At 43.2% G+C, this 26,526-nt stretch overlaps 1 protein-coding gene across 4 annotated transcripts in view; it reads right to left on the bottom strand.

Moving 5' to 3' along the window:
• The window catches only part of RAF1 (Raf-1 proto-oncogene, serine/threonine kinase), an 83,399-nt gene that overhangs the window by 25,039 nt on the left and 31,834 nt on the right, over positions 1–26,526 (bottom strand). For all 4 annotated transcript variants that reach the window (XM_066596470.1, XM_066596472.1, XM_066596471.1 and 1 more), the window contains exons 2-5: positions 24,628–24,860; positions 9,048–9,160; positions 4,826–4,925; positions 906–1,063 (exon numbers count right to left, since the gene is read on the bottom strand). In XM_066596470.1, the coding sequence (XP_066452567.1) occupies positions 906–1,063; positions 4,826–4,925; positions 9,048–9,160; positions 24,628–24,834 (578 nt within the window). In that variant the 5' untranslated portion in view covers positions 24,835–24,860. The remainder of the gene's footprint in view (positions 1–905; positions 1,064–4,825; positions 4,926–9,047; positions 9,161–24,627; positions 24,861–26,526) is intronic.

Here is a 26,526-nt window from a genome sequence, read left to right as displayed (position 1 = left end):
CATGGGGGACACTAGAGAAGCACTGGCACTGAGCAGTGTAGATGTGATTTTAGTAGTTCTATATTGCTCACCAGTTAGCCACTGCAGCATCTATGCTGGGTCTATCCTTCCTTCCTCTCCTATCTATAGACTTCTAGGGGCAGCATAATTCATCACCCCAGTTTGCTTCTGGTTATGAGTCTTGTTATCTGTTACTATAGATTAGCATCACTTCAGCACAAAAACGTTATTTTAGAAAAAGTTTACTTGCTAGTTATCATACTGACTATTATCATATCTTTGAGAATTCAGTGACCATCTAACTTTTATGGTTACCATGACTAAATAGTTAAAACTTTAAACAAAAAAGATCAAGAATAGTTAAAAAAAGAAGCGGGGCACTTATAGTTACAGCTTTTTTTTGAGAGAGAAAATGCTTTTAAAGTTGATAGATGATGTATACCAAGGTCTGGGTGGTCGTCTTTGTTGAGTAGATAGGGTTAAATAAAAAGATAAACAGCGACTGATGATGGAATCACTGAAATCCTTCAGCCTGATGCAGTAGTGAATGTGGGATAGAGATGGAGCTAATTATTTACATTCTAGGTACGTGGCGCGGTGCTGGCGTGGTTACATAGCCGCATGCATGGCAAGAGCTCCCTTTACGTACTTTCTACTGCAGCATGATGAAACCCTCATTAGTTGGATGAGGCCGTGTTTATGCCCTTATGCTCATCTCTCTGTCATTTCATTTACAATAATAACTTTGTTTAAAAATAGAATAAACTGGTTTGTCCAGATGCTTCCCAAGTACCGGAATGTCTACTCATCCTATTAGGACAGACGTTTTCCAAGCTGCAGTATCTCCACACTGACATAAATGAAGTAGATACTCTAGAAGTGCGTCGTGTGCGCCGCTCACTCACAGTAACTGACGGATGTTGCTCCAGTCCACACACATGGTTGGGACCTTGGTACTGCAGTGCTCGTGGAACTTGTACCCGCAAGTCTGACACCGGAAACCGTTCAGAAGAAATTTCTGGCAGATGTCACAAAAGGCTAATTTCAAGAAAGTCTTTCGTACCTGGGAAAATAAAAAAAAACATTACAGCTTTCGTGAGATTATCCAAAGCCCCCCAAACTGAGTTTTCATTTTACTTTTTGGGGGGGAGGGTGGTGGTGGTTTGGAAGGTGGGCGGAGTGGGATGACACCACTCTGAGCCAAAACTGTAGTGACACTTTTCGATGGTACAACTGTCCCAACGACTATCGCTACTGTACTATCATACAGGAGTGATAGCCAATCAGGGTATGGAGGTGGAGTGCACCAAAGATCTCTTCCAGCTGCCCACCTCCATTCACAATGAACAGGCAGTTGCTTATAGACGAACAACTGCCTGTTTATACTGAGCGAGAAGCTGCTCACTAGTAGGTTTGTTTCAAATAACTGAAACAAAGTTACTAGCAACTAATATGTGATTTCTCGCTTAGAGCCCAGTTAGCTCTCATGTTTACACATATCAGTCAAAATTACTTGTTTGAGCAATTTTTCAGCCAATAGTTAGCCCGTATAGAAGCACCCCAAGAACGGCTCCCGGTCTGGCGGACCCAGGCCAACCATCTGAATTTACTGGCATTTATTATTACATTTCTTTTGATTGTCTGCATTTCAGTAACCCGAAAAACACAACAGTCCAGTCTCCTATACAGTCATTAGAGAGCCGATGGGAAGTATATTGCTCATTGGCAGGAAATTAAGCAGCCATCACTTCAAAGCTCCGTTTCCAGTCCCCAGCTTAACGGAATGGGCAGTCAGATGCCACCGAGTCCCATTCCTAGTTTGTGTCTGACAGCTCCCGTCAGATTCTACTGACTCCTGCACAATATTAGACAACCGCTGCCTTCCCCCAGATATTGTCACGGAGGAAAATCTGTAGTCTGAAAGCCACAGTGACATTTTGCAATGCCAACCAACAAAATCATAGTAGCAGCCTAGGAGGAACAGATACTATTGAGATCCAAGGAAACAATGGAGGTTAAGACTGAATATAGTTACACTGGACAAAATCTTATGCCAATGCTATCAATTTCACCCACCTGAGTGCCTGTTGGGCAGCTTCCTGTATGTTACTTTGCTTGGGCATACTGCTAAGAACCTAAGGCTGTATTTACAAGCAATTGCGAGTTGTGCCCAACTTTCGCGGGCACAACTTGCACTGGACAGCACTCAGACACCCCGCTATTGTCCAAGTAAAATGTCAGAATTGGACAGAATTCGCGAAGGAATATCATCCATGTGAACACATTAAATGTATGCGGTCTACCAAATAGGTTCAAATCTCATGACTCATTTTAGTAAATCCTTGCAATCCTCATTAAAACAGGGGACGTTAAAGTATCTTCACAGTGCCACCAACTAGAAGGCGACTTCCCATAACCTCAATATTCAACCTTTCAACTGGCCTATTGAAAAGTCGAACATTGATTTATAGGGAAGTCACCTTCCAGTTGGTGGCACCTATATAAGACTTCCTTACACCAACTTGGCGTTCTGCCTTAATAGAAACTTTATCCCCTATTACCCATTTTAAAAAAAATAAAAAATTGTTGCACTGTTCCCATTACTCATAGAAAATTCAGAATACATTCACATCTGGGTGTTGCTATTCCCCTTGACAAAGCAATGATTAGACACTGACAGAATATGGGGGTCACAATGCCAGCTATTAGCACCCAGTTGTAAATAGATTCCTAAAGAGTCACTACATTTTTCATAAACTTGACAGAGAAATGTGTCAAAAGTTTTGACCAGTGGGGGTTCCGCTGCCGAGACCCATGCTGATCTCTGCAACAAGGGGGCTGCAACGCTCACCCAGGCACTGTGTCCCGTAAGCTGTCTTCGCCACTTTTCGGCTCCACCCTGCAGCTGAAGGCTGCTTCTTCACAGAGGTCTCGAGACATCTTCTCTAGAAGACTGCTTCTTCACAGAGGTCTCGAGACATCTTCTCTAGAAGACTGCTTCTTCACAGAAGTCTCGAGACATCTTCTCTAGAAGACTGCTTCTTCACAGAAGTCTCGAGACATCTTCTCTAGAAGACTGCTTCTTCACAGAAGTCTCGAGACATCTTCTCTAGAAGACTGCTTCTTCACAGAAGTCTCGAGACATCTTCTCTAGAAGACTGCTTCTTCACAGAAGTCTCGAGACATCTTCTCTAGAAGACTGCTTCTTCACAGAAGTCTCGAGACATCTTCTCTAGAAGACTGCTTCTTCACAGAAGTCTCGAGACATCTTCTCTAGAAGACTGCTTCTTCACAGAAGTCTCGAGACATCTTCTCTAGAAGACTGCTTCTTCACAGAAGTCTCGAGACATCTTCTCTAGAAGACTGCTTCTTCACAGAAGTCTCGAGACATCTTCTCTAGAAGACTGCTTCTTCACAGAAGTCTCGAGACATCTTCTCTAGAAGACTGCTTCTTCACAGAAGTCTCGAGACATCTTCTCTAGAAGACTGCTTCTTCACAGAAGTCTCGAGACATCTTCTCTAGAAGACTGCTTCTTCACAGAAGTCTCGAGACATCTTCTCTGGAAGACTGCTTCTTCACAGAAGTCTCGAGACATCTTCTCTGGAAGACTGCTTCTTCACAGAAGTCTCGAGACATCTTCTCTGGAAGACTGCTTCTTCACAGAAGTCTCGAGACATCTTCTCTAGAAGACTGCTTCTTCACAGAAGTCTCGAGACACCTTCTCTAGAAGACTGCTTCTTCACAGAAGTCTCGAGACATCTTCTCTAGAAGACTGCTTCTTCACAGAAGTCTCGAGACACCTTCTCTAGAAGACTGCTTCTTCACAGAAGTCTCGAGACACCTTCTCTAGAAGACTGCTTCTTCACAGAAGTCTCGAGACACCTTCTCTAGAAGACTCGCTTCACGGAGGTCTAGAGACCTCTTTTGTAGGCCTCTAACAGGCCATCTTCAGCTTTAGGTGGAGCCAAAGAGCATCAAAGACAGCCAAAAAGGCACAGTAATCAGGTGTGCATTCTGGCCATCAGCACGGCTCTCAGCAGCAGGACCGTCACTGGTCAAACGTTTGACATGTTTCTCTGACATGTAAAAAATTTGTGAAAAGTGTAGTTACTTTTTACATTTCTTGACGAAATAACAGAGGAACAGTACAATGTAGAGTTCTAAGACAAGAATTGCTCCAGAATTGTTATATTATCGGGAATGCCTTATTTACTAAAACAGTAAGGAGAAGTGTCAAGTGGTCATTAGAAGTCACTGGATAGCAAAACCACCATTGAGTAAGCAACCTTCTGATGATTAATCATTTCGTCAATGCAGCCACACACATTTTTAGTCCATATTAGCCATTATGATTGATTAAACAGTCTTTCTAGGAACGTTCTTTCAAAGACTGCTTGTGGATGAACCATTTTCATTGCCCTAGCGGACAAAAAGTTCAAAACATTTTTCCCAAATGATGAAGTTTGTTAACTTTAATCCAATGAACGATGGCTTTGGTTAATATCACCCATTAACATGAACTTTAGTCCAATGTAAACAGGCACCTTTATGGCATCTTTTATATTATTGTGTAATTATATTTCAATCCATTTAGGTTTTGCCTACTTGTTACTCATACATCATTTTTATCAAATCAGACAATGCTTTCTTTGTGTAGGGGACTTCAATTACAGGACAAACTGGAACAAAAAACTAAAATTAAAAACGTAACCACTGGATCGGTTAATGTAAAAAAACACAAAAAACACAAACACAGGGTCACAGATGAAGAAAGAAAAAAAAAAAAAAAAGAACAGTACAAAGCAAGGACATTATGAAACTTACAAAATTATGGGTTGTGAGTGGGACATGATCCAAGAAATCCACTTGCAGCTCTGCCCCTATTAATGACATGGCGTCTGTGCTCCAGTCCAGCCGCTGTTTTCTGATGGAACGTATGACACAGTTAAGACACAAAGCACGTAAAAATGATAGAAATGAGAATAAAAATAAGAAACTCAAGATGAAGCAGTGATATTTCCACAGAGCAAACGTATAACAGTCAAAGCTGTCGAGGATTTCTTTATCTGTGTTGTGGTTTTACAAGATTTCCCTTCATCTACTTATGGAGTAATAGAGATATTCGCAGCCCGCAGGAGACGAGCTCCACTGATAATTAGCCTTCGTTTTTTCTGTCCACTTAGTTTTACTTTGCAAATTTATCAAGTGGTGAATTTGGAGGTTTTTCATGTGGTTACAGCAACCTCTTTCCCGGGATAGGTTATCCTCATTGTAAAAGTCTGATAGCTGCTATGGTTTAAGGGCCCGGCCACTGAACCCCAACTCTCTCAAAGGCCAAGCAGTTTGTTCCCCCAACTCTCCTGAGGGTACAGCCAATTGTCTAACTTTCCTAAGGGTCTCAGCCGCTCTTCCACAGACTTTCCAGAGGGCTCAGCTAATTACCACCCAACTCTCGAGGGCTCGGCCACTATCCCAATTTGGTTTTGTTTCAGATCTCTCCTTTCTATGCTTCACACAGAGGCAGACCAATCCTTTCACAGTTCTTGTATATACAAGGTCTGAAACTAAAGACCTTCAGCTGCAATCAGTTTCTAAACTTTCCATCTCCATTCCGTTTTTTTAAACTAGAACAAAAGCGCAGATTGCTATGTTTTTGTTTCCAGTTCAAAAAAAAAAAAGGAACGAAAAATCGGCCCTTATGTCCCCCCCTTGTTAACCTGATAAGTCATTTTCCTTTTCCCCCCTTCTGTTATCTAAAGAACTTAGATTAATAAACAGGTTTTTTTTACACTATAGTCAATGGGAGACTGAAAAAAAGCAGAAAGTGATCCATTTCCATCCGTTTCGCTTACATTTTGGATGGTTCTTTTTATTTTGTAAAACAGGATCCACTGAAAAAACTAGTGTGAAATCCTCCTTAAATGTAAGGGGTGAAGCCCCGTCTCCTCCGATAGTTTACTAGAGCGCAGCATCAGTCTTGTTTATATTAAATACAAAGCAGCATAAAAAGTAACATAAAAGTTGATGCCGCAGTGTGAAGCCATAAATAGATTCAAAGTGCAGCCTCCGGCAATGTACTAGCGGGTCCGCGCACACACAACTATGTCCTGGCCCGGGTACACACCCCAGGATCTATTTGTGAATTTCAATGGCATATTTGGAAAGGCCGAGCTAAAAAGTCATTGTATCTGTTGGCTGAAAAACACAGCCGACTCAAATCCCACAGGAATAAGTTTCGTGACTTGTCCCCACCTACAGAAACTTAGTAGCTAATTACCTCAACCATAACAAAACTTGCATTGGGAAACGTCCCAGTAACTGCAACCAGGTTCTCGGCAAGAGTACGCTGCAAGGAGGAGGGGGGGCTACTTCAAGCAGATACTCCGTTCCACTCTGAAGCAGCAACAATTCATGGGTTGCACAATTTACAGTAAGACTCGTGACACCATTCAGCACTACAAGGTGCACTAAGCAGGGCTCCAGACTAAAAACAATTAGCAAGGAGCCATTGGCTCCTAAACCAAAAAATTTAGGGCCAAATAAAATTTTTAGTTGCCAAAATATATACAGTGATCCCTCGACTATCGCGGGGGTTACGTTCCAGAAACCCTCGCAATACGTGAGAATCCGCAAAGTAGATTGATTTAGACAAATCAATCTGTCGGGTGAACTGCCAAACAATTGCAAAAGTGAACGAATCGTGTGCTTTTAAACAGCCGCAGTTTACACGCAACGAACAAACGAACAGCAGTAACCCGACTGCCAGAAGCCTTACAAGGCGCAGAATGTTTGGGTGGCATCGCAGGGCTTGAAATATAAAATGGCGTATAAATGCAAACTTGCACAAACTTTTCCCTTCTGGGCATGTACGGGCACAGTGTGGGAGAACAAACAGACCGATGCTACGATCAGTGAGCCAATCAGAGCCCAGGATACAGAACCCATTCCATTAGCCAATAGTGTGCCGTGTACAATCTTGCATTGGCAAACGCTAGTGGTGTATTGCATTTACTGTATGTACCGCAAAATTCCACAATGTAGCGAAAAACTCAGCGAAAACAGAATTATATATGGTTTATTTAAAATCCGCGATGCACTGAAGCCGCAATCATTGAACGGCGATTATGGCGAGGGAACACTGTATGTACATTTCATAACAAAAGGAAACTTACTGAAGACAACGTCCCACAAATGTGCATTCTAAAAATGTCAATGAGAGCAAACCGATTGACATAAGAAGGTTCTATTCTCTGTGTATTGCACATGCAAAACCACGTCTGTCTGAAGCTGCCCAAATAGTGCGGATTTCGATGCGTTTTTTGGTGTGGATTTTCAGCTACAGAAGATCTGCACCAATTACACACTGGGTGAACATACCCAGATATACCCTAGATATCAAATGGTGGTATACAAGGGACAGGTGACATCACGGCAGGGCTTCCCCACTCCACCATGCACACAGAGTGCAGAGGTACCCTTTTCCCACTCCACCTCCTTAGAGCATACAGGCTGTGACGCCTACTCGCCACTCCACCTCCCACTTCACCAGTACCACTGATGGATCTCTCCTCCTTCCCCTCCGCTGGTAGAGCGGCTTGTTACTAATGAGGCAGAGGGAAAGGAGAGAAGCCTCAGTGTTCAGTTCCTCATGGGCAGCGCCACTGTGCCTGGGAGCGTATCCTGACTCTGGGAGAAGGCGTGCCTTGTGTGAGGCAGGACTAAAACTGAAGTAGCTCACATTTATGAATCAGCGATGTGGCAGCGGGCCTGGTCACAAATGGCCACTAGTGTCAGAAATCTAGTCGCCATTTGCAAGTCTTTGGTCACATAGCGACCATTTCGGTCCCCAATTCGAGCGCTGCTATGGATGTAAAGGAATAGAGCTTTACTACTAAATTAAGACACAACATGATACGAGCCTTCCAAATAACACACCAAACCACGACCTTTTGCAAACATAGTTTTTGATGGATTCTTACTAAACGAACACCTGAGATTGACCTAATCATTCACCTAAAACTGTGTAGAAAAAATACCCAATGTGGTTCACCTGAAACAGCAAGTCCTACAGTGCTGTGAAGAAATATCACCTGCCATTCTTCAGTGTGTTCACGAATATTGGATTGAACGTTTAACAATGTGCATCCAGCAGAATAATGGACATGTAGAACACGTCATGTAAAGCACTTCAGGAAACTCTGCCCTCATTTAACTCTTAAACAAGATAGGACAAAACTAACACTTTCAGTGTGTTTCTGAGCAAATTCTAACCAAGTCTGATATATTAAATGACCCCATTTCCATTTAAAACTTGACCTGAATTTAATATGGTAGTGTTCAAAATGGCCACCAAAAAGGTCTCCTCCACCGAAAAAGGCAACCTCCCTCCCAAATACTTTCACACATTGGAAGTCAATTTTCCTCATTAGTACACCAGTTAAATGGGTGTGTCCAGACTTTTGCCTCACCCCGTAGTACAAAGTCCTCAATATTTATATAGATGAGAGTATATTATTACTTTTTTTAAATAAATAAGCAATGATCAGCATGATTCAGTCTAATTTGTGGAAACCATATTTTAGGGCAAAATAGGCAGAGTAGATTAAAATAGAAATTTTTGTGGAAAATGACTGTTGAACTAGTATTTCATTAATTTTAAACCTCGGCTCATTCCGGATTTAGGAGTCCAGGGGGCAGTGTTACTGAGTGACATCCTTTACATAAGTGTGTATACAGAGATGGCTGTCAGTCACTGAGTAGGGCTGCCAACTGGACTCCAAAGTCTAGAATAGGCCGAGTGTCTGCCCACTGGCATCTTTCAGGTTCTGAGCGGCAGGTCAAGGTACCATCACCGGCCGGGGAAGCCACTGAAGTGGAAGGGCATGCATTTTTTCTTAATTTCATACAATTTTAAGCCTAAGTTTTGTAAGGCCCAGAGAACCCCTTTAAAACAAGTCCTTTGACTGAGTAATGTAAAACCTCAAAAGATGAAAGGTTGTGCTTACTAAATAAATCCTGCACACAGTAAAAATCATCAGCCTCTTACCCTTTAGTATCTTGCAGAAGACGGAAAACAGCACAACATTCTGGCTGGAGGCCTCGTACTTTCAACGCTTTCATGAGACAATCGTGTAAACTCATTCCACTCCGTACATTAACCTGTGAGAATCAAGTAGAAAAGCGTTAATCCGTGCACAGGGTTTACATTTTTTGTTTTGTCAAGTAGAGGCAAAATTATGGAGCTATTACTATGTACTGTCATGTTGGACTATAACTGCCTGTACATAGACAGTCATCCAACACTCATTCAGCCAACAACTATCTCGCCTGACACCCCAGTATACAAGCTTGTCAGTTTTACTGTAGAAAAGGGAGAAAGCCACCGTCTGGCTCCTCTCTCCTGGAGAATATTGGGCATATTGAAATCCAAATGCCCGATTCTTACTGGGCAGAAGTTGGAGGAGATGGGAGCATCTCAGTACACATTAGATGATCAACAGGTTCAACAGATCTACATCTAATGAGTATGGCCACATTAAAGGGATTTTAAACACTAAAGACATTTATTCCTTATGCACCAGATAAAGGATGTCTGATCCCTGAGGGTCCGACCACTGGAACAACTTTCTCCGGCACAAGTCAGAGCTGCTCTAAACCTTCAGGACGTTTCCCTAGCATTACTGAGGAAGAGGCTTTCATGCCTCGAAACGTGTCCTTGTAATAAAAAGAGAAGTCAGGTTACCTAACCAGATTATGTGCTTTCATAAGATCGAATAACTTGTGCAGTTTTCCTATTATTTTTCACAGTTTTACATGCTGTTGCACAAATACGGCAGTTTATCTATGGAGGCTGCACTTTAGGGTCCTCTTAAATGGGACAATTGGAGACCTTTCGGCTGCCCGCCTCCATTCACAGTAAACAGGAAGTCATTCATAACAGAACTGCTGCCTCTTTACATAGGTCAATCGTCATTTGATTTTCATGTCTGCAACGTGAATAAGCAAATTATTGCTAGTCGTTCAGTCGCTGGCAGCGCTTACACTGACAGATTGTCATTCAGATTTGCATGATCCAGCGAGAATCGGAACGATAATTATTCCGTAGAACAGTTCCCCTGCTACTCTAGACTATTCACTGGGTTATACCCACCAGAAATGATCTATTTCTAAAGGGTTATCCCAAATTTTCAATGAGGCACTGAAAGTCATCATCCACAACACTGTTCAACCCTATTTTTCTTTGAGTACTAGGAAGCCCAGCAATGCCAACACTGTTCACCCGAATGCCCCTATGAATGGAGCAGCAGTCAACATGCATGCCCACAACTCCATCTACCTCTATGGGACAGGCTGAGAATGCCGAGCATATTAATTTCCCCTGGACCCATAGCAGTGAATGAAGCGGCAGTTAAGCATGTGCATAGCCACCCCATTCACAGGGGCATTTGAGGTTGTAGTTCTTGGGATTTCTTCGGGGTCCCAGCAGTTAACCAGCCAGTAATAAGATACTTATCCCCTATGCTGTGGATAGGTGGTGAATGTCTCTGGTGGTAAAACCCCTTTAACCGCTTACACGTGCAGAAGAAAGCTCAGACTTTCCCACGGGATTTCTGCCGCTGGAAGCCTGCATAGGATTGCGTTAACAAACGCAATCCTAAGCAGAAAGCTGTGATTTGGCTGCGTGAAATCTTGCGCGGCAAACAAACTGCGTCATAATCTATTTCTGTGCGGGGCTCGCAGAAACGTCACTCACCCGCCGCCAGCTCCAGTCTGCGCATGCGCCGGCTCCAGTTTGCGCATGCGCTGGCTGCCTGGCAGCCGGCACATGAAAGATCCGGAGCTGCGGGGCACGGGTGAGTACGCACTGCTCTCTGCAGGCGCACAGGTTGGGTGCAGCGGCGAGAATTCTCGCTGCCGGATCCGACCCGGCCGCCTGCAGGCGGCCTAAGACACTACCTGCTAATCTGACCTGTAATTGCTGCTCCTGTGGGCAGAACTGGTCAACCAAAAGGGTGTATTGTCTTTTACGAATGATACTAACTAATGTACAGCATGCATCAGGTAGTCAGAGAAGCTGGTGCGGCCATCTTTGTATCTCCAGGTCCAGAGGGTCACTTTAAGTGCGACTGTCACTAAATCTTTGCTCTATGGCAAATGGTAAAAAGAAAAAAAAAAAAGTTAAAATCTGCGTCTTTTTTCTTCCAGAATTGTCCACATAAAAAAAGAAAATGCTTAAAAAAATAAATAAAAAAATTGTAAAATGTTCATTTTTCCAATAACTTCAAACTTCATCACTAACAGCATTTCATACAGCAAAAACATACGCTGTACGGACAGTAACAATCCCAGAATGAAGCCTTTCATTCTCCTCCCTGAATAATGACAATAAATAATGCTTCAAATGTTGTGTGGAGTTTGTCTGCACATTCTGGGGGCAAAAAAAGCAATCTAGAGATTATTGCGGCAGCCATGTTCCTATAGAAGATCACTGGAATGTTTGTTGTTCTTCACGCTGTTAGATGGGAGTTCTGCAGACGTGGATTTTTCTCATTCGGATCCAAGTTATGCTTTCACTAATATTTATCTTGGACGACATATCTGGAAAGTCGGCGAGCGGCTTGCATGAAGCAACACTGTGAGCCATTGACAGCAACTTCTCCATTTTTCTGTCGTCGCTCATTTTTGGGAAAAGTTCCAAAAGAAGATTGGTGGGCGGACGACATCACACCCAGAAATACGTACCTGACATGATAGCGGCTTCATACAATACACAGCCAGTAAAGAATGTGGCGGTCTAAACCGAGAGACCAGAGCTAAAGGATCAGATGATTCCTAATATCCACAGCATGAAGCGGGACATTAAAAACGGAGATCTGGAAGGACGCGATCTCACATACATACTGACCTATATACTCCCATCTTATATATAAAACGCTAAATCTGCTTGTGTCGTATACAAATCCGCAGTTTTGGTCAGATTTCAGTAAAATTTTGCATTCACGTTCTTCAGCACCAGGCGACACGTACTGGTGGAGTTAAAAGTCAAAAACTCACCGACTTTCCTGTAATATTTTTTTGACAATAGCAACCAATCACAGCTCAGCTTTCATTTCCTTTACAGCTTAGGTAAAATGAACGATGTGCTGTGATTCGTTGCCATTTCTTATACAGTTGAGGTATAACGAAAGCTGCGCTGTGATTGGTTGCCATTTCTTATACAGTTGAGGTATAACGAAAGCTGCGCCGTGATTGGTTGCCATTTCTTATACTGCTGAGGTAAAATAAAAGCTGTGTTGTGATTGGTTGCCATTTCTTAAGCTGTTGAGGTAAAGTGAAAGCTGCGCTGTGATTGGTTGCCATTTCTTATACTGCTGAGGTTAAACGAAAGCTGCGCTGTGATTGGTTGCCATTTCTTTTACTGCTGAGGTAAAACGAAAGCTGCGCTGTGATTGGTTGCCATTCCTTTTACTGCTGAGGTAAAAGAAGAAGCTACGTGGTGATTGGTTGCTAGAGCTTAGCTTTCATTTCTTATACTGCTGAGGTAACATGAAAGCTGGGCTGTGATTGGCTGCTATGGGCACCACAGATTTTCTTTTGGACAGCTTTTATAACAGTGTATATTCCAGGACTGCTATTCATGAAATTGCTGTGCAACACACTGGTATATCTCCTAATTAGAATCTATAGTATGATGACCGGCTCATGGTACATTTAGGCCATGTGTACACAGAGGATTGCTACAGATTTTCCATCCAAAGTCTCCGCACAGAAAAACTGCGGCATTTACAGCACCAGCAGAGCAGAAAAAACCATTTGCACAAAGTCTGTGCAGAAACTGACCTGCAGAGCGGAGTTTGAATCTGAAGCCTATCAATTACAGCAAACGGATTTGCAATGCGGATTCCACCTCTTCAAACTGGGGGGGTGAATTCTGCACCAATGAACACACTGCTATGAACACACCACGGCAAATTCTGTCCTGTCTGAACCTAGCCTTAGGGGACGGCCACAACAGATGTGTCTATAGCGGATTTTTCAGCAGATCCACAAGGAATCTACATGTAAACCCCTGTGTAATTTCTGCAGACTTCTCTCATAAAATCCACACAACAGGTTAACCTATGCTGCAGTTTTTTTCTGCACCATATGGATGAGATGTGAACATACCTCTATGTTTATCCACTGAGAGTGCAACACTGCTAGTTAATAAGATAAAATCAGTGACTTGAAACTTCTTTCGTCACTCAAGCGCTAAGTTTTTAAGAACAGGGTCTGCGAAGTATGAGACTATTGATTCTGTTAAGTGGATGTGACCTCTATGGGCAACGTCAGTGGACTTGGCAAACTATGTCACCCATTGACCGCCAGTGGAGGATACCGCTCATCTGACAGATTCAGAGCCCCGGAAGACTAATCAGATAATACGTTATGTGTTGGGTTAGAAGGAGGTACAACTAAGTCAGCAGAACCATGATTACAAAGCTATGCCAGCCCCCCCCCCCCCCCCCCCCCAGGTCACGAGAACAGTGAACCCCAGATAAAGTCAACAGAATTACACTGGCATGAGCATTTACTTCGATCGCAAGTAAAAAAGAATTCTGGGAGTAAGGTGCAATTTGAGAAATATACAAATACGCAGTAACGTTAGCTCAGCTTTTATTAGTTAATGCCAGCGGTTTGACAAGTTTTGACGAGATGGAAACCTCTTCATTAGTAATTGCTGGGAATAAACGTCAGGTGAAACTTGGAGAGCCTGGACATATCTTCCTGAAGGCAGAGAAGTCAGGCAATCCCAGCAATTACCCAGCGTTACTGCACATTTATACGTTTCTTGGGTGGCACCTTACTCCCAGAACTTTTTTCCTTCTTATGTGACCAAAGAATCTGGATTGGCTTCACCTGTGACCAAGTTATTAAAGCATTTCCCTTTGCGGTATATTCCCAATATAAGCTCTCCTTCTCGCTGAACTTATTCTATCCATCCAATGGGTCAGCTCCATCCCTCTTTTCTACTACAGTTTATTCATTCATTTCTATAGGATAACCAAGCGCATTACTTGGCGATCTCCAGAGACAGGAAAAGGAGTGGTGGGCACATGTGCACTGAGCCTTCATTCACCCGATACACGTGGTTCTCGCGATCCCTTGTGGTTAACAGCAGTCGGTCCCCGGCAATCACATTTATCCCATATCCTGTGAATAAGTGGTAAGTTATTTTGGTGGGATAACCCCTGTGACATCAGAGGGACCTCCTAACTGATGTCACTACAAAGAGAGATGTATTCTATAGGACTTCTTGGGACAAAATCTCAGTTGACAAGACCAAAAAGGCTCCTCCGCAAGTTGTGTGGAGCTAACCCTACTTCGTGCAATTACCATTTTCTTATCTTTCTGAGCAGTTACCTCGACTTTGCTGAAGGCTGGCCACCTACAAGATAACGGTCTCTCACAACTAAACCTGCAAGTTCTGTTCGACCAAGCGTGCAGGCTTACTCCAAAGGTAAGTGGAAAATAAGTCGCTGCCAGATACCTCTGGCCATGGTTTATCGTCTGCAGGAAGAAAGGATTGTGCCTGTTGAACTCAAACCTACCACATCTTTTCCCCCCACATCTACCATAAGCGGTACAGTAAATAATAAATCTTGGTATTTGTATAGCGCCAACTTATTCCGCAGCGCTTTCAGGTAATTATTACCCCCCACCAAGCTGGGTTCTCATTTTACCGACCTCGGAAGGATGGAAGGCTGAGTCAACCTTGAGCCGGCGACCTGAATCATGCAGGGGGGAACTTGCAACCTTCAGGTCGTAGGCGTGAGCTTACACTCTGCGCCACACGAGGCTCTACACAGTAGACCAATCCCGCCCAAATCAACTGCCAACTTTCTACTGTGCCCAGGCCTGCTATGCCCCCATTTAGCCAACACTTAAATTGTACAATTGTTATGCGGTTGTCTACAAAAATGAATTCAACATAAAATAAACAATGGATAACTAACAACCGTTTTTATGTGGACATCAAACACTAATTAAGATAGCACATGTCCTAACAACTGAAGAAGAGGAATGGCAACCCATATACATCGACTAGGAATTTATAGAGAAGAAATCCCCGACACATAATCTTACCAATGAAGCAGGTGTAACATCCCAGGAAGCAAGCATCAAAAGTGATGGAGGAGCCTTCTGTTACCCGTGCACCCACACAAAACGGAATCGAAGGCTTATATGTAACAGGAAAAAAATGGGCAGAGTACAGCACCATAACACATCTGGTGCAGTCACCCAGTTATATGCTGCCATGACTGGATGATGAATACAAACAGTCCTAGGATAGTAGCCGAAAATATATTCCAGCTATAAAAGCGTCACAATTTACACTCTTGTTTTATCTTTTTTTTTAGTGTCTTTCTATTTGATCACTTGCACGCTTATGTCACCTGCACCTCAAAAACATCTCCAGAATTTGTTGGGTTTTTTTTATTGTAGAAGTCGTAAAAACTAATTAAATTGATCTTTCCACACTAAATTCTCCAACCTATTCTGAATGCAGCAGCCCAGCTCATCTTTCGGTGGCTCCCCCCCCCCCCCCCCACCCTGTGCCAGTTACTGCACTGGTGCCCCCCACCCAAACCCTTTAGAATACAATTTAAACTTATTAATCTCATCCATTAAACTCTCCACGGAGCTGCATTATATCTTTCCTTATCTCCATCTACCACTCTATCCATGCTCTCTGTACTGGTAATGAACATAGACCAAGTTCTTCCATAATCCAAACCTCCTGCTCTCATCTCAAAGACTTTTCCGAAGCTACAGCATTTCTCTGGAATGAGCTACAAAGACAATCGGGTTACTCACCAATATTAAGAATGTCCCAACACCACATGTCTTTAGGGAGGTCTATCACATTCCCTAATCTAACTCGGTCTACCCCACTTATATATTCTCCTTCAGAACCTGATCCCTTCATCTAGCAGTATCCATATACAACCCAATGCTCTACATACAAATATCATCTGGTGAGCGTTTCATGAAGAGTTATGTATACTACCCTATTTATACAAAAGATGGCTGTCAAGAACTGCTACCTCATGTGTCACCCGTTTCCTGATAGATTGTAAGCTCTTGTGAGCAGGATCCTGACTCCTATTTCCTCACAGATTGATAGCCCTTGTGAGCAGGGCTCTCAATCCTGTTGTTCAAATTGTTTATTAGTTTACTATTGTATGTAAAGTCTGATTTGTAAAGTGATGCGGAATCTGCTGGGGCAATGGGATGATTACTACCATAAACCAGATTATATAAAATTGTTCCAGTTGGCACCTGAATTGTTCCGATAATGCAGGTGCAGTATTTTAGGAAATGTCAGATCTACTGACATTCTGGACCCAGTCAGAGGGACCCTGATAAAACTGAAGGTTGTCATGAAACAAAGAAGTTGGATGAAGACTATCAGTAAACAAAAATAGCCAAGAAAGTATTAGTACTTGGGCCGGGTGTGACCAAATCTACATTCCTGCAGTTACTTTATCATAGTCCAGCAAGTTAATGAGGAGAAGAAATTCCTATTCTCAGTATCATACCATCACCACAACAATACAATATATCATTTACGTATGTATGGACGGAATCTGCACAGCAATGCAGCGCAACAGGTGAGTCAAGTGGATGATCCGCCACAATCACTATCATTATTTCACACCCAATACAGGGATCAAGCAGGAGACGTGTGCCAACGCCACAAAGCAAACTCCAATAATCCACCACAGGCTAATTGTGTATCAGTGTAATGAAAAATATAGAACGATTAACATAGTCATTTCAGCTTTTTTTTTAAGCTCCTTTCATTTGACAGCAATTTTACAGTTTTCTGTAAGAATTTAATTAATCATCACCTTTGAGCACCATAAAACTAAATCATTGGGGTAAAAAAGGTATAGGGTTGGGAGCGTCTCACGTCCACTGGGAGCAGGGAGCCCGGGGATCTGCGTCTCACACTCACCCGATGCCCCCATTTCTGTGCAGTGCCCCTGCAAACTTGACACATGCCCATTTATCTCATCTGAGAGGCTCACCACTATTGTGGGAACACAGTGCAGAAACAGGGCACTGGTAAGTATGAAACACAGCTCCCCGAATTCCCCACTTCCTCACCTTTAACTCTTTCCAATCCAATTTCCCACCACTTGCACGCTCCCCAGCTTTTATTTTAGGTGGGAAAACGCATTGTGAATTCCTTGGAATTACTCAACAGAAACATAAAAATGACACATTATAATTTTTGTTAAAGCAATTTTTTGAAGTTTTGAGTTAAAGGGGTTGTCTCGAGGAAGCAGTGAATTTTTTTTTTTGCCCAGTCCCCCTAATTAAGCATACATTACTAAGCCCCCCTGTAAATGACTTTTCTAGCTGGTTTGTACTTACAGTTCAAGCGTTTCAGCAACTTATAAAAATTTTCCCAAGATGGCCGCCGGCTTTTTTCCCGTCGCTTGCTGTAGCCCGACGTGCGTGCTCCCGAGACGCTACCAGCTGTGTCTCCCTGACAACCAGACGCCCCGCAGCCGCCGACCGGACCCCTGGATTGAACGCGGCCGACCACGGCACACAGTCACCCACCGCCAGGCAGCAGGTAACCGGCGCTAGACCCCTGACAACAGACGAAGGCCCCCCCCGACCCAGCTGCAGCCCCCCCCCCCCCCCCCCCCAGCTGCAGCCCCCCCCCCCCCCCCCCCCCCGGCCCAGCGGCAGCCCCCCCGGCCCATCACTTACCTGGGCGGCAGGACGGCGGGACAGCTGGGCGGCTTCTCGGGACGGCTGGGCGGCTTCTCGGGGCGGCTGGGCAGCTCAAGTTTCTGCACCTTCCTCTAAGAGAGGATGGTACAGAATGGCCGCTCCAGCGCGCTCCCGAGAAGTGACAGCTCGTCTGCGCATGCGCAGAAGAGCTGTAACGGCTAGCAGGCTGAAGCGGCTTGTGCTGAGAGCAGAAGACCGGACTGCGCAAGCGCGTCTAAAAAAGCAAGCTGCCAGCGAATTTAGACGGAACCATGGAGACGAGGACGCTAGCAACGGAGCAGGTAAGTGAATAACTTCTGTATGGCTCATAATTAATGCACGATGTATATTACAAAGTGCATTATTATGGCCATACAGAAGTGTATAACCCCACTTGATTTCGCGAGACAACCCCTTTAATATATATATATTACACTATATGTATATGTCTATTACACATATGTATATTATAACTAGAGATGAGCGAACGTACTCTTTTCGGGTGTTTTTGCACTCGAGCACCGCGTTTTCCGAGTAACTGACTACTCGGACGAAAAGATTTGGGGGGGGCGCCGGGGGTTGCAGAGGGGAGTGGGGAGAGAGAGAGCTCCCCCGTTCCCCACCGCTACCCCCCCCACTCCACCACGTCGCCCCCCAAATCTTTTCGTCCGAGTAGTCAGTGAAAAAGCGGTGCTCGAGTGCAAAAACACCCGAAACGAGTACGTTCGCTCATCTCTAATTATAACTATAGATCCATGTATATTACAGTATGTGGCGGCGAACTGCGGTGACTGACCTCTCGTCTGAAAAGTGCAATATACACTATACAGAAGCAGCTAAAATGACGGACCTCTCTTTTGCATAGTGTTAGAAACATGTGTTGGACATCGCCCGACATTGAGATTTCCCTGCATAGCTCCCATGTCAGACGAGGTCCAACACTGGATTGGAAAGGGTTAATCTCTATAATGTCGGGGCTCCAAAGGTGATGACTGGTTCACTTTGGCCCAGAGTGTTGCCTCAAATATAACAACGTCCAATGCAATTTGTGCAGCCCCAAAAATATTTTTTGGCTGCACATCGCCCTTTGTGAAATGATAATCTGCTGACAACAAATATGGATTTCTTATTTATTTTGGTGGGCAGGGGGGTGAGTGGATGGGAGGCGGGACGGGCACACTTGTAACCCATGACAAGCAGTGCTGGAGACGCCTACCGCTCCTGTCACAGCCACCTGTTTATCATGTGACCGCTACATTGGACTCCAATGCTATGCTGCCTGAAAGTATTAATTCCAGGCAGTAGAGCACTGGAGCTCCGTATAGTGGTCACATGATGAACCGGCGGCCAGGATCAGAGCAATTTCTCGAATAAAGTACCAGGTAAGAGAGTGGCCGTCACTACACTTCACGTAATAAAAGTGGCCTCCCCCAAAAAGTGCAGAGCACTTAAACAAAATAGAGGATCAACGATCGTATAAACGAGCGTCGATCTGGATGATCGGTACTTATTAAATGTTGCTATTAGTCCATGTTAAACAGCCCTTAGAGGGCTTGCCAAGGCTGTGAAGTCCGTTTCGGCTGTAGTAGGAAGAAGTGTACATACTCCAACACCGGCCTCAATTTTAAAAAATTATATTTAATTAAAAATTAAATAAAATAAGCTTAAATATGATATGACAATAACAGTGCGTTTGCCTGATGTTACAGTTTACTAAAGTAAACTTGATGTTGAGAACTATAGCAACTTAGATATCTGGAAAGGAGTCCGTGTGGAAAAATAGGCATGGAGTGGAATGTTTGGCTTACTGACTCCACAGCCCTGGTGCTTGTCACATATACAGTTTTCCTTTGTGGTTATAGTCATGCGCAACACAAAGTCCTAATCCTGGACCACAAATCAACATGGTAAATGTCAAATACAAATTGGTATGAGGATGGTTATTGCACACTAGAGTTTTTGCACTACAGCTTTCGGAAGATGATGGCATGAAGACACCACAGTGCTGGCCCCTATAAGTCAGATTGTGCAAGTTGGAAGGGCAATTCCAATAAGCCAGATCTAGTCCGCTTATGACTAATGATTTGTGTATCTTGGGGTCTCATTTTCCCAGTGACAGTGCAACTCCGCACCTTTGTGACAAATGACATTATCCACGCTAATAGGCTATAAGACAAAAATAAATAAATCTTGTTTTTTTGTATAGCGCTAACTTATTCCACAGCGGGTTCAAGTAATTTATTACCCCCCACCAAGCTGGGTGCTCATTTTACCGACCTGGGAATGGAAGGCTGAGTTGACCTTGAGCCGGCTATCTGAACCATGCAGGGATTGAACTAAACCTTCAAGTCGTGAGCGAGAGCTGCATTCTGCTGCCTTAGCACTCTGCGCCCCACAAGACTCTACAATACTGAACAGCTCACCACCCTATTTTCTAACGAGGTGGCGGAGCACAAATATTTTTTAACAGCTGTACGATTGTCAAATCTTGTTGGTGCATATATTACAGAGACTGGTGCGAGACAAAATTGATGGGGCAAAAATTTCAGTGGTGAAGCAAGGACCTAAAGGTTAGCACCATGATGAGAGAAACTCCACAATGTACAGGGCTTCAAGCTTTAAAAAAAATACTTTGAAGCCATTGGCCCTTAAACTGAAAAATTAAGAAGCCAAATAAAAGATTTTGGTTGCCAAAGTCAAAGTTGAGTCACCGCTGATACTGCACAATTATATATTCAACCTCCCTAACAGCTCATCTACCCAGCACCACCTCAGTCCATATACAGGTCGTTCATCTCTATTCCTCAACCCCCACTCCATATACAAGTTGCTCACCTACACAAGCCGCTGATCTTTCTCAATCCAGGTTTTGCCGGGCAGCGAGCTAATCAGAAGGTAGGCCAACTAAGATGATGCATCTTGCATGTGGTACATCGGCTAGATGCAAGAAAAACTTCCTTTTCATTACAGTTCCACGACGTGATGGCACGGCTAGTTGCAAATGGCGACCAGCATTAAAAAAAAAAGCTGGTCTCCATTTGTAAAATCTTAGGTGTACCACAAATTTTCTGTGCAGACTCCCCACACGGAAAATCTGCAGCATTTAGAGTAGCAACAAAGTGGATGAGCTTTTCAACATATCCACATGCTGTGGAAAAAAACCTGTGCGGAAATTGACAAGACATTTGGATTTGCAGCAAGTCAATTACAGAACTTGATTTTGGTGCAGATTCCACGTCTTCTAATGAGAGAGGTGAATTCCGCACCAAATGGTGCAAATTTTGACACAGATTTTGTGTTGTATATCTGCTGGACAATCCAAAGCAAATTCCGCCCTGTGTGAACATAATCTAAAGGGTAAGGTCACACACAGCAGAAACAGTGTGGACCCATAGCAGATTTCACCCTCAAAAAACCAAAAGGAGCCTCTGGTAGCACAGTTGGTTACTCACGAGACAGAGGGAAAGGAGAGAAATCTCTTTGTCCAGTTCCTTGTAGGCTGGGCATCTGTGCCTCTGGGGCTGGTCCTGACCCTGGGAGAAGGTGTGCCTTGGTGGGAGGCATGACTGCAACATACTGAAGCAGCTCATTTATGAATCAGTGATGTGACGATGGGCCTGGTCGCAAATGGCCACCAGACTGAAAAATCTAGTTGCCATTTGCAAACCCTTGGTCGCATTGGTGACCATTTTATTGGCCATCTGAAGCACTGCATACAGGAAAGCAAATCCAGTAAAATTTTCACTTTAGATCTGAACAGAAAATACTTGTATACAGATTTAAACTGATGTAGTATAGATACACATCACCCCATCAGGCAGCTGGTCTCATGTGAGCGGATTACGAAATACAGGCTTTTGTAATGATGCTGAGACGTTACAGTCTGACTGCCCATAGTGAAACAATAGTTCTGTTTCCAATGCTGAAAATACTGGAATACAACAGTAATGATCCAGGAGCCATCACTGCAGAAGAGAAAGGTATAAGGTCTCCTTCACATGGGCTTCAATCGCTCATGCATATCACCCCATTCAAAAGAATGGGGGGGGGTCATATTTGTGCGTCTCGTAACGCACAAATCTTGTGCAGTTTTCTAGGCAGTGTGAAAGCGGTTAAGAATGTTGAACTTTAAGCACTCAAATTGAGGGGAGCTCTGTATTCCATAAGTGAACCTCCAGTCGTTTGGTGTACAGTCTCAGAGTTACGTAAAATATATATTGGAACATAAGTCGGCTCATTTTAAACTGAAAAAATTAATAAAAAAATAATTCTGAAAGACTTAGAAATCTCTCTCAGGACAAGCACCATTTTATCACGTATCCCATGCAGATGTGGCTCCATTCATCTCCCATATAGATGAAAACACACAATCCACAATCACCTGCAAGCCATTAAAAAATCAAGATGATCCGCAGTGCATCCACTGTAGATATACGCATTGAAAACCTGCGCGTTCCGTGGACATTGGGCCTCAGGCAACTCCATGAACTGATTCCTTTAGTGTTCCTAAGTCATAGTTACAGTACTGCACAACATCTGTGTAGCCAGAGACTATTACTGAGCCACCTTTCTTTACTATATTGGTAGGAAACAGTCAAACTACCCAAAATGATTGGGCCCCAAGGCCGATTGGGCAAATGCTTTGTTATGAGAGGGAGTGACCTAATCCCTGAAGGAAATCTACAATATCCAGGCTCCCCCAGATCCAAGATTACATATTTTAAAGTTATTTATCTAAATTGACAACATCCCAAAAATATGCCCCATATTGAGAATCCCCTATTGGTAGCTAGAATGCTATTGGCTGGATGTTGGACTTGGTCCCTTCTATAAAATAGTGGAATAAAAAATACCGTATTTTTCGCTCTACGAGATGCACTTTTTTTTCCCTCCAAAGCAGTTGGGAAAAAGGTTGCTGGGTCTTATAGAGCGAATGAGACGAAATTCATTGCGATCGCCATTTTTTTGCGTGACCGCGATTTAGTTAGCGCAACCGCACGTTAAACTCAAGGCTGCATGACCAAATGTGGGATTGGTTAAGTTTTCTCTCCTCCCCACTGCCGCCCATACGTACCGCTGATTGGTGATGAGCACCGGCGGGAACTGCTGCTGCTCCCCGCCTCCACCATACGTCGTTTTCCCTTCACTGAACGGCCGCTGTGACATGGAGCTCCGGTGTTTCAGACCTCTGCTGCTTCTTCTGCTCCGTCACCCGGCACTAACCCTGCGCTGTCCCTAGGCGAGTTCAAAATATTTTTTCCCTATTTTCCGGGTCTAAAATAGGGGTGCGTCCTATAGTCCGCTGCGTTTTATAGAACGAAAAATATGGAAGTTTTAGTCTGTGTAAAGCTAATGTTTTTAGACTAGGGAATAAACATCAGCTTTCTATGGCCATAAAGGCCATATGGTACATGCTAAAAAAAAATCAATGACACGGGTTTACAACAGAAGTAGCAGATTTCTGTGCAGAGCCAAGTCACAATCCACGTGTTAAATGCGGCTTTTGACATGGATTTCACGTCCTTCCAAGTGAAATCCAAAAATCACCACAATGTGTCAATTCTGACTCTCCAAGCCACGTTTTTCAGATTTTTTTTTTAAATATCGTCTGCACGGCTTATACTTAAAACGCTGTTTATTTGTTGCGCAAAATTTCAGCGTTTACGCTACATGTGGACATAACCTAAATAATGTTTATCCCCTCCCTTTCCTGCCTGGAAAAATAAAGATGGGGTAACATTTATGTAAAATTAAATCCTATTTTTGTGTGTAATAATGCAAAAAAAAAAAAAAGAAGGTTTGAACCTATTAATCAATAGCTCGAGGTTTCAGTAACACAGTGGCCATAACCTCATGCCATCTGTTATTCCGGCTACAATACAAGTCAGGACAAGTAGGAAATACAAAAACTAAATGTAAAAGCCATTTAAAATGTTAATCACTCAAAATTCGCTCAAAATGCACTTTACGTGCACTGTTATCAACGCTGCACACTGATTTTCTCAGCGGGCGGCACTGATTGTATTCTTTCAGCTGGTAGCATATACAAAACAGCTGCATTGTTCTCTGAGCCATGGCTGTGGTATTCCGCTCCACCTGCATTAACTCTTAAGTAGCTAATTAGCTACTTTGAGTTTTGCAAAGATGATAGCTCAAAACTGTCACTCAAACTGTTGTTTGAGCAATTATCTTTTAGTTAAACGGGCCTGGAAATGAGCAGATGGTATCCTGGCACATGTTTAAGCCGGTAGTGTGGCACAAGATGACAAAAAACGAAGCAAAACTGAACTGCTCAGAGCTGAAATTTTAACTTTCAATTTATTTAATGAAGCACTAAATCAATTGATTGTCAATTAAAATAAACTATTAATGCCTAAAATGTATCTATCAAAAGCTTAGGCCTCAAAAGAGGCTGTCCAGTTGTAAACCATTGATGGCTTATTCTTATGATAGGCCACTCATTAGTAGATCCCTAAGGATCTATTACCTGGGACCCCCTGCCAATCAACTAAGCTGATCCTTTGCTTTCTGCAAAAATTTGCTAATCTTAGTTGATCAACAGGGGGCCCACATGGTGGACCCTCGCCGGTCAACTAAGACTAGCCAATAAAAGTTTACAACTCCTTTAAAAAGGAACCATTTCCAGCAAACAGATTTTGCCCAGGGAAGCCACAACCAATCCTTGCAGAGGGAAGTCTCAAGTGGGAGGGAAGTTCTCTTTCTGTGATGTCCATTTGCCCCAATAAAGCTTATAGACCAGCAATTATTTTTTTACGAGACAGAACTTTTAATATCATTTACTATATTTTATAGCTATATATAAAAAAAAAAAAACATGATAAATTGGTACTTACAACAGTTCTCTGCTTATTGGGTAGGTAGACTCTGATAGTACTGCTTGCCTTTGAGGGATCACCAAGCTTCCCGTCATCAGACGCTCGCCGCTGGTATGCAAACTGTTGCATGATGGTTGGTGACATGCAGTTGGAGCCATCAAAGACAGAGTCCTTAAAACCAAATCCATTGCTGATCTTCATCCATGCTCCTTGAATATGCTCCATTGGAAGTGAATGGTTCGCGAAGATATCTACAAAAGAACAAAAAACAAATCAATTATCAAGCCATACAGCAAGCTCAAATGTGAAAACCTGAATATGATGAGGACTCTATTGCCCAGATTATTGACTATGTCATCGGGAACACCCTTAAGTGCCGCCAGCCTACCATCCGGGCTGAGCCACCGGCTATTTTATTAGGGCTTCCCCACATTGTAGCTCCACGATTTAATAACATAGTATGTAAGGCCAAAAAGAAAAGACATACCTCGTATGTCCATCGAGTTCAGCCTATTACCCCCCAATGTTAACCAGAGGAAGGCAAAAAAAACAAACAATGTGGTAGAAGCCAATTTGACTCCAATCTGGCAATCAGAATAATCCCCGTATCACCGACTCTTCCGAAGTGGTTAATTAGTATAGCCCTGCTTCACTCCTGATGACAGCCATCAATCTGGGCAGTAGAAACTCGTTGAGGCAGATAGGGATAGATTGAGGGGGCTGTTTTTCCACTTTCAGTATTAGAGCTTCTTCGCAGGACCGTATTTGCGTGCATTAGATATACGCACGCAATGTGCAAACAGAACCCATTGATGTCAATGGATCTGTTCTCATGTGCATGTTTTGCGCACACATTTCTTGCATGCATGAAAAAAAATAATAGAACCTGCTCTATTTTCGGGTGTATTTACGCACCAAGGGCCCCATAAAAGTCTATGGGAGGTTCACATATACAGTCAATGCATGCAAGTGCTCAATACACTTAAATAAAAAAAACGGACACATCTAGACCTCATTGGGCTAAATAGTCTTTTAATCCACAGAAGGCGTCTCGCACGCACGTATTAACCAGCTCTGCGTGTGCATTAGTTATAGTAGTATGCTTAGACAAACCTACCCCACCAAACCTCGTTCACTGTGCAAAGACGTTGATTGAGACAAGCTTACTCGCACATGTGAAGCCGCCCTTAATCCTGATCTATTGAGTTATTTACAGGAGCCACACTTGTTCTCCCTATAGCCTGCAACTCGGAGTAAATTTTGGTTATTTCAGTCTCTCTGGGCTTTTTCTTGGTAAAATGAACAATTCATAATTATCATACATAATACAGATTTACTTTTTCTGTCCCTCAGTTTTGGGATATCAATTGGGATCAGATACTGGATCCTTCATGTCTAATTGCACAAGTTGCATGTGGTTTTTCCTTCCTTCAAGATAGTGTTTTGGGTTCAGAACAGGAGAAACAATTTTGTATTTTGGATATTAATTTCTTGATATATCAGCTCGTTATTTTCAATAATTTATTAATAGGTTATGTTTTATGGGGTTCCACTTGCACAGGTTCAAATAATGGATGCAGCAAACCTGATCTTGGCCCTCGCTCCCCAGGCGCCATATGTTCTGCCCAGCAAATGCTAGGATTGATGTCCTTTTGATTGAAACTGCATGTACCTTTGTGTAATCTGTGCTGCTTTGTGAGTGGATACCTTACTAAGGATTTCAGAATGAAGGTGATGTCATTTTGCACACGTCGCCATGTACAGTTTTCAGAGCCAAGTCAGCTTGTCTGCAAGCTCCTTAAAAACATATCCCGGTCTGAAGGAGCTCCGCCACTTTAGTCACATTCTTCCCTTTCTTCCTTCCCGATTACATTTAAGAAGTTACATTCTATACTGAAGACTACTACATTGTACATG

Source organism: Eleutherodactylus coqui, chromosome 3, assembly GCF_035609145.1.
Source record: "Eleutherodactylus coqui strain aEleCoq1 chromosome 3, aEleCoq1.hap1, whole genome shotgun sequence".
NCBI lineage: Eukaryota > Metazoa > Chordata > Amphibia > Anura > Eleutherodactylidae > Eleutherodactylus > Eleutherodactylus coqui.
This window is presented reverse-complemented; position numbering and strand designations above follow the sequence as displayed.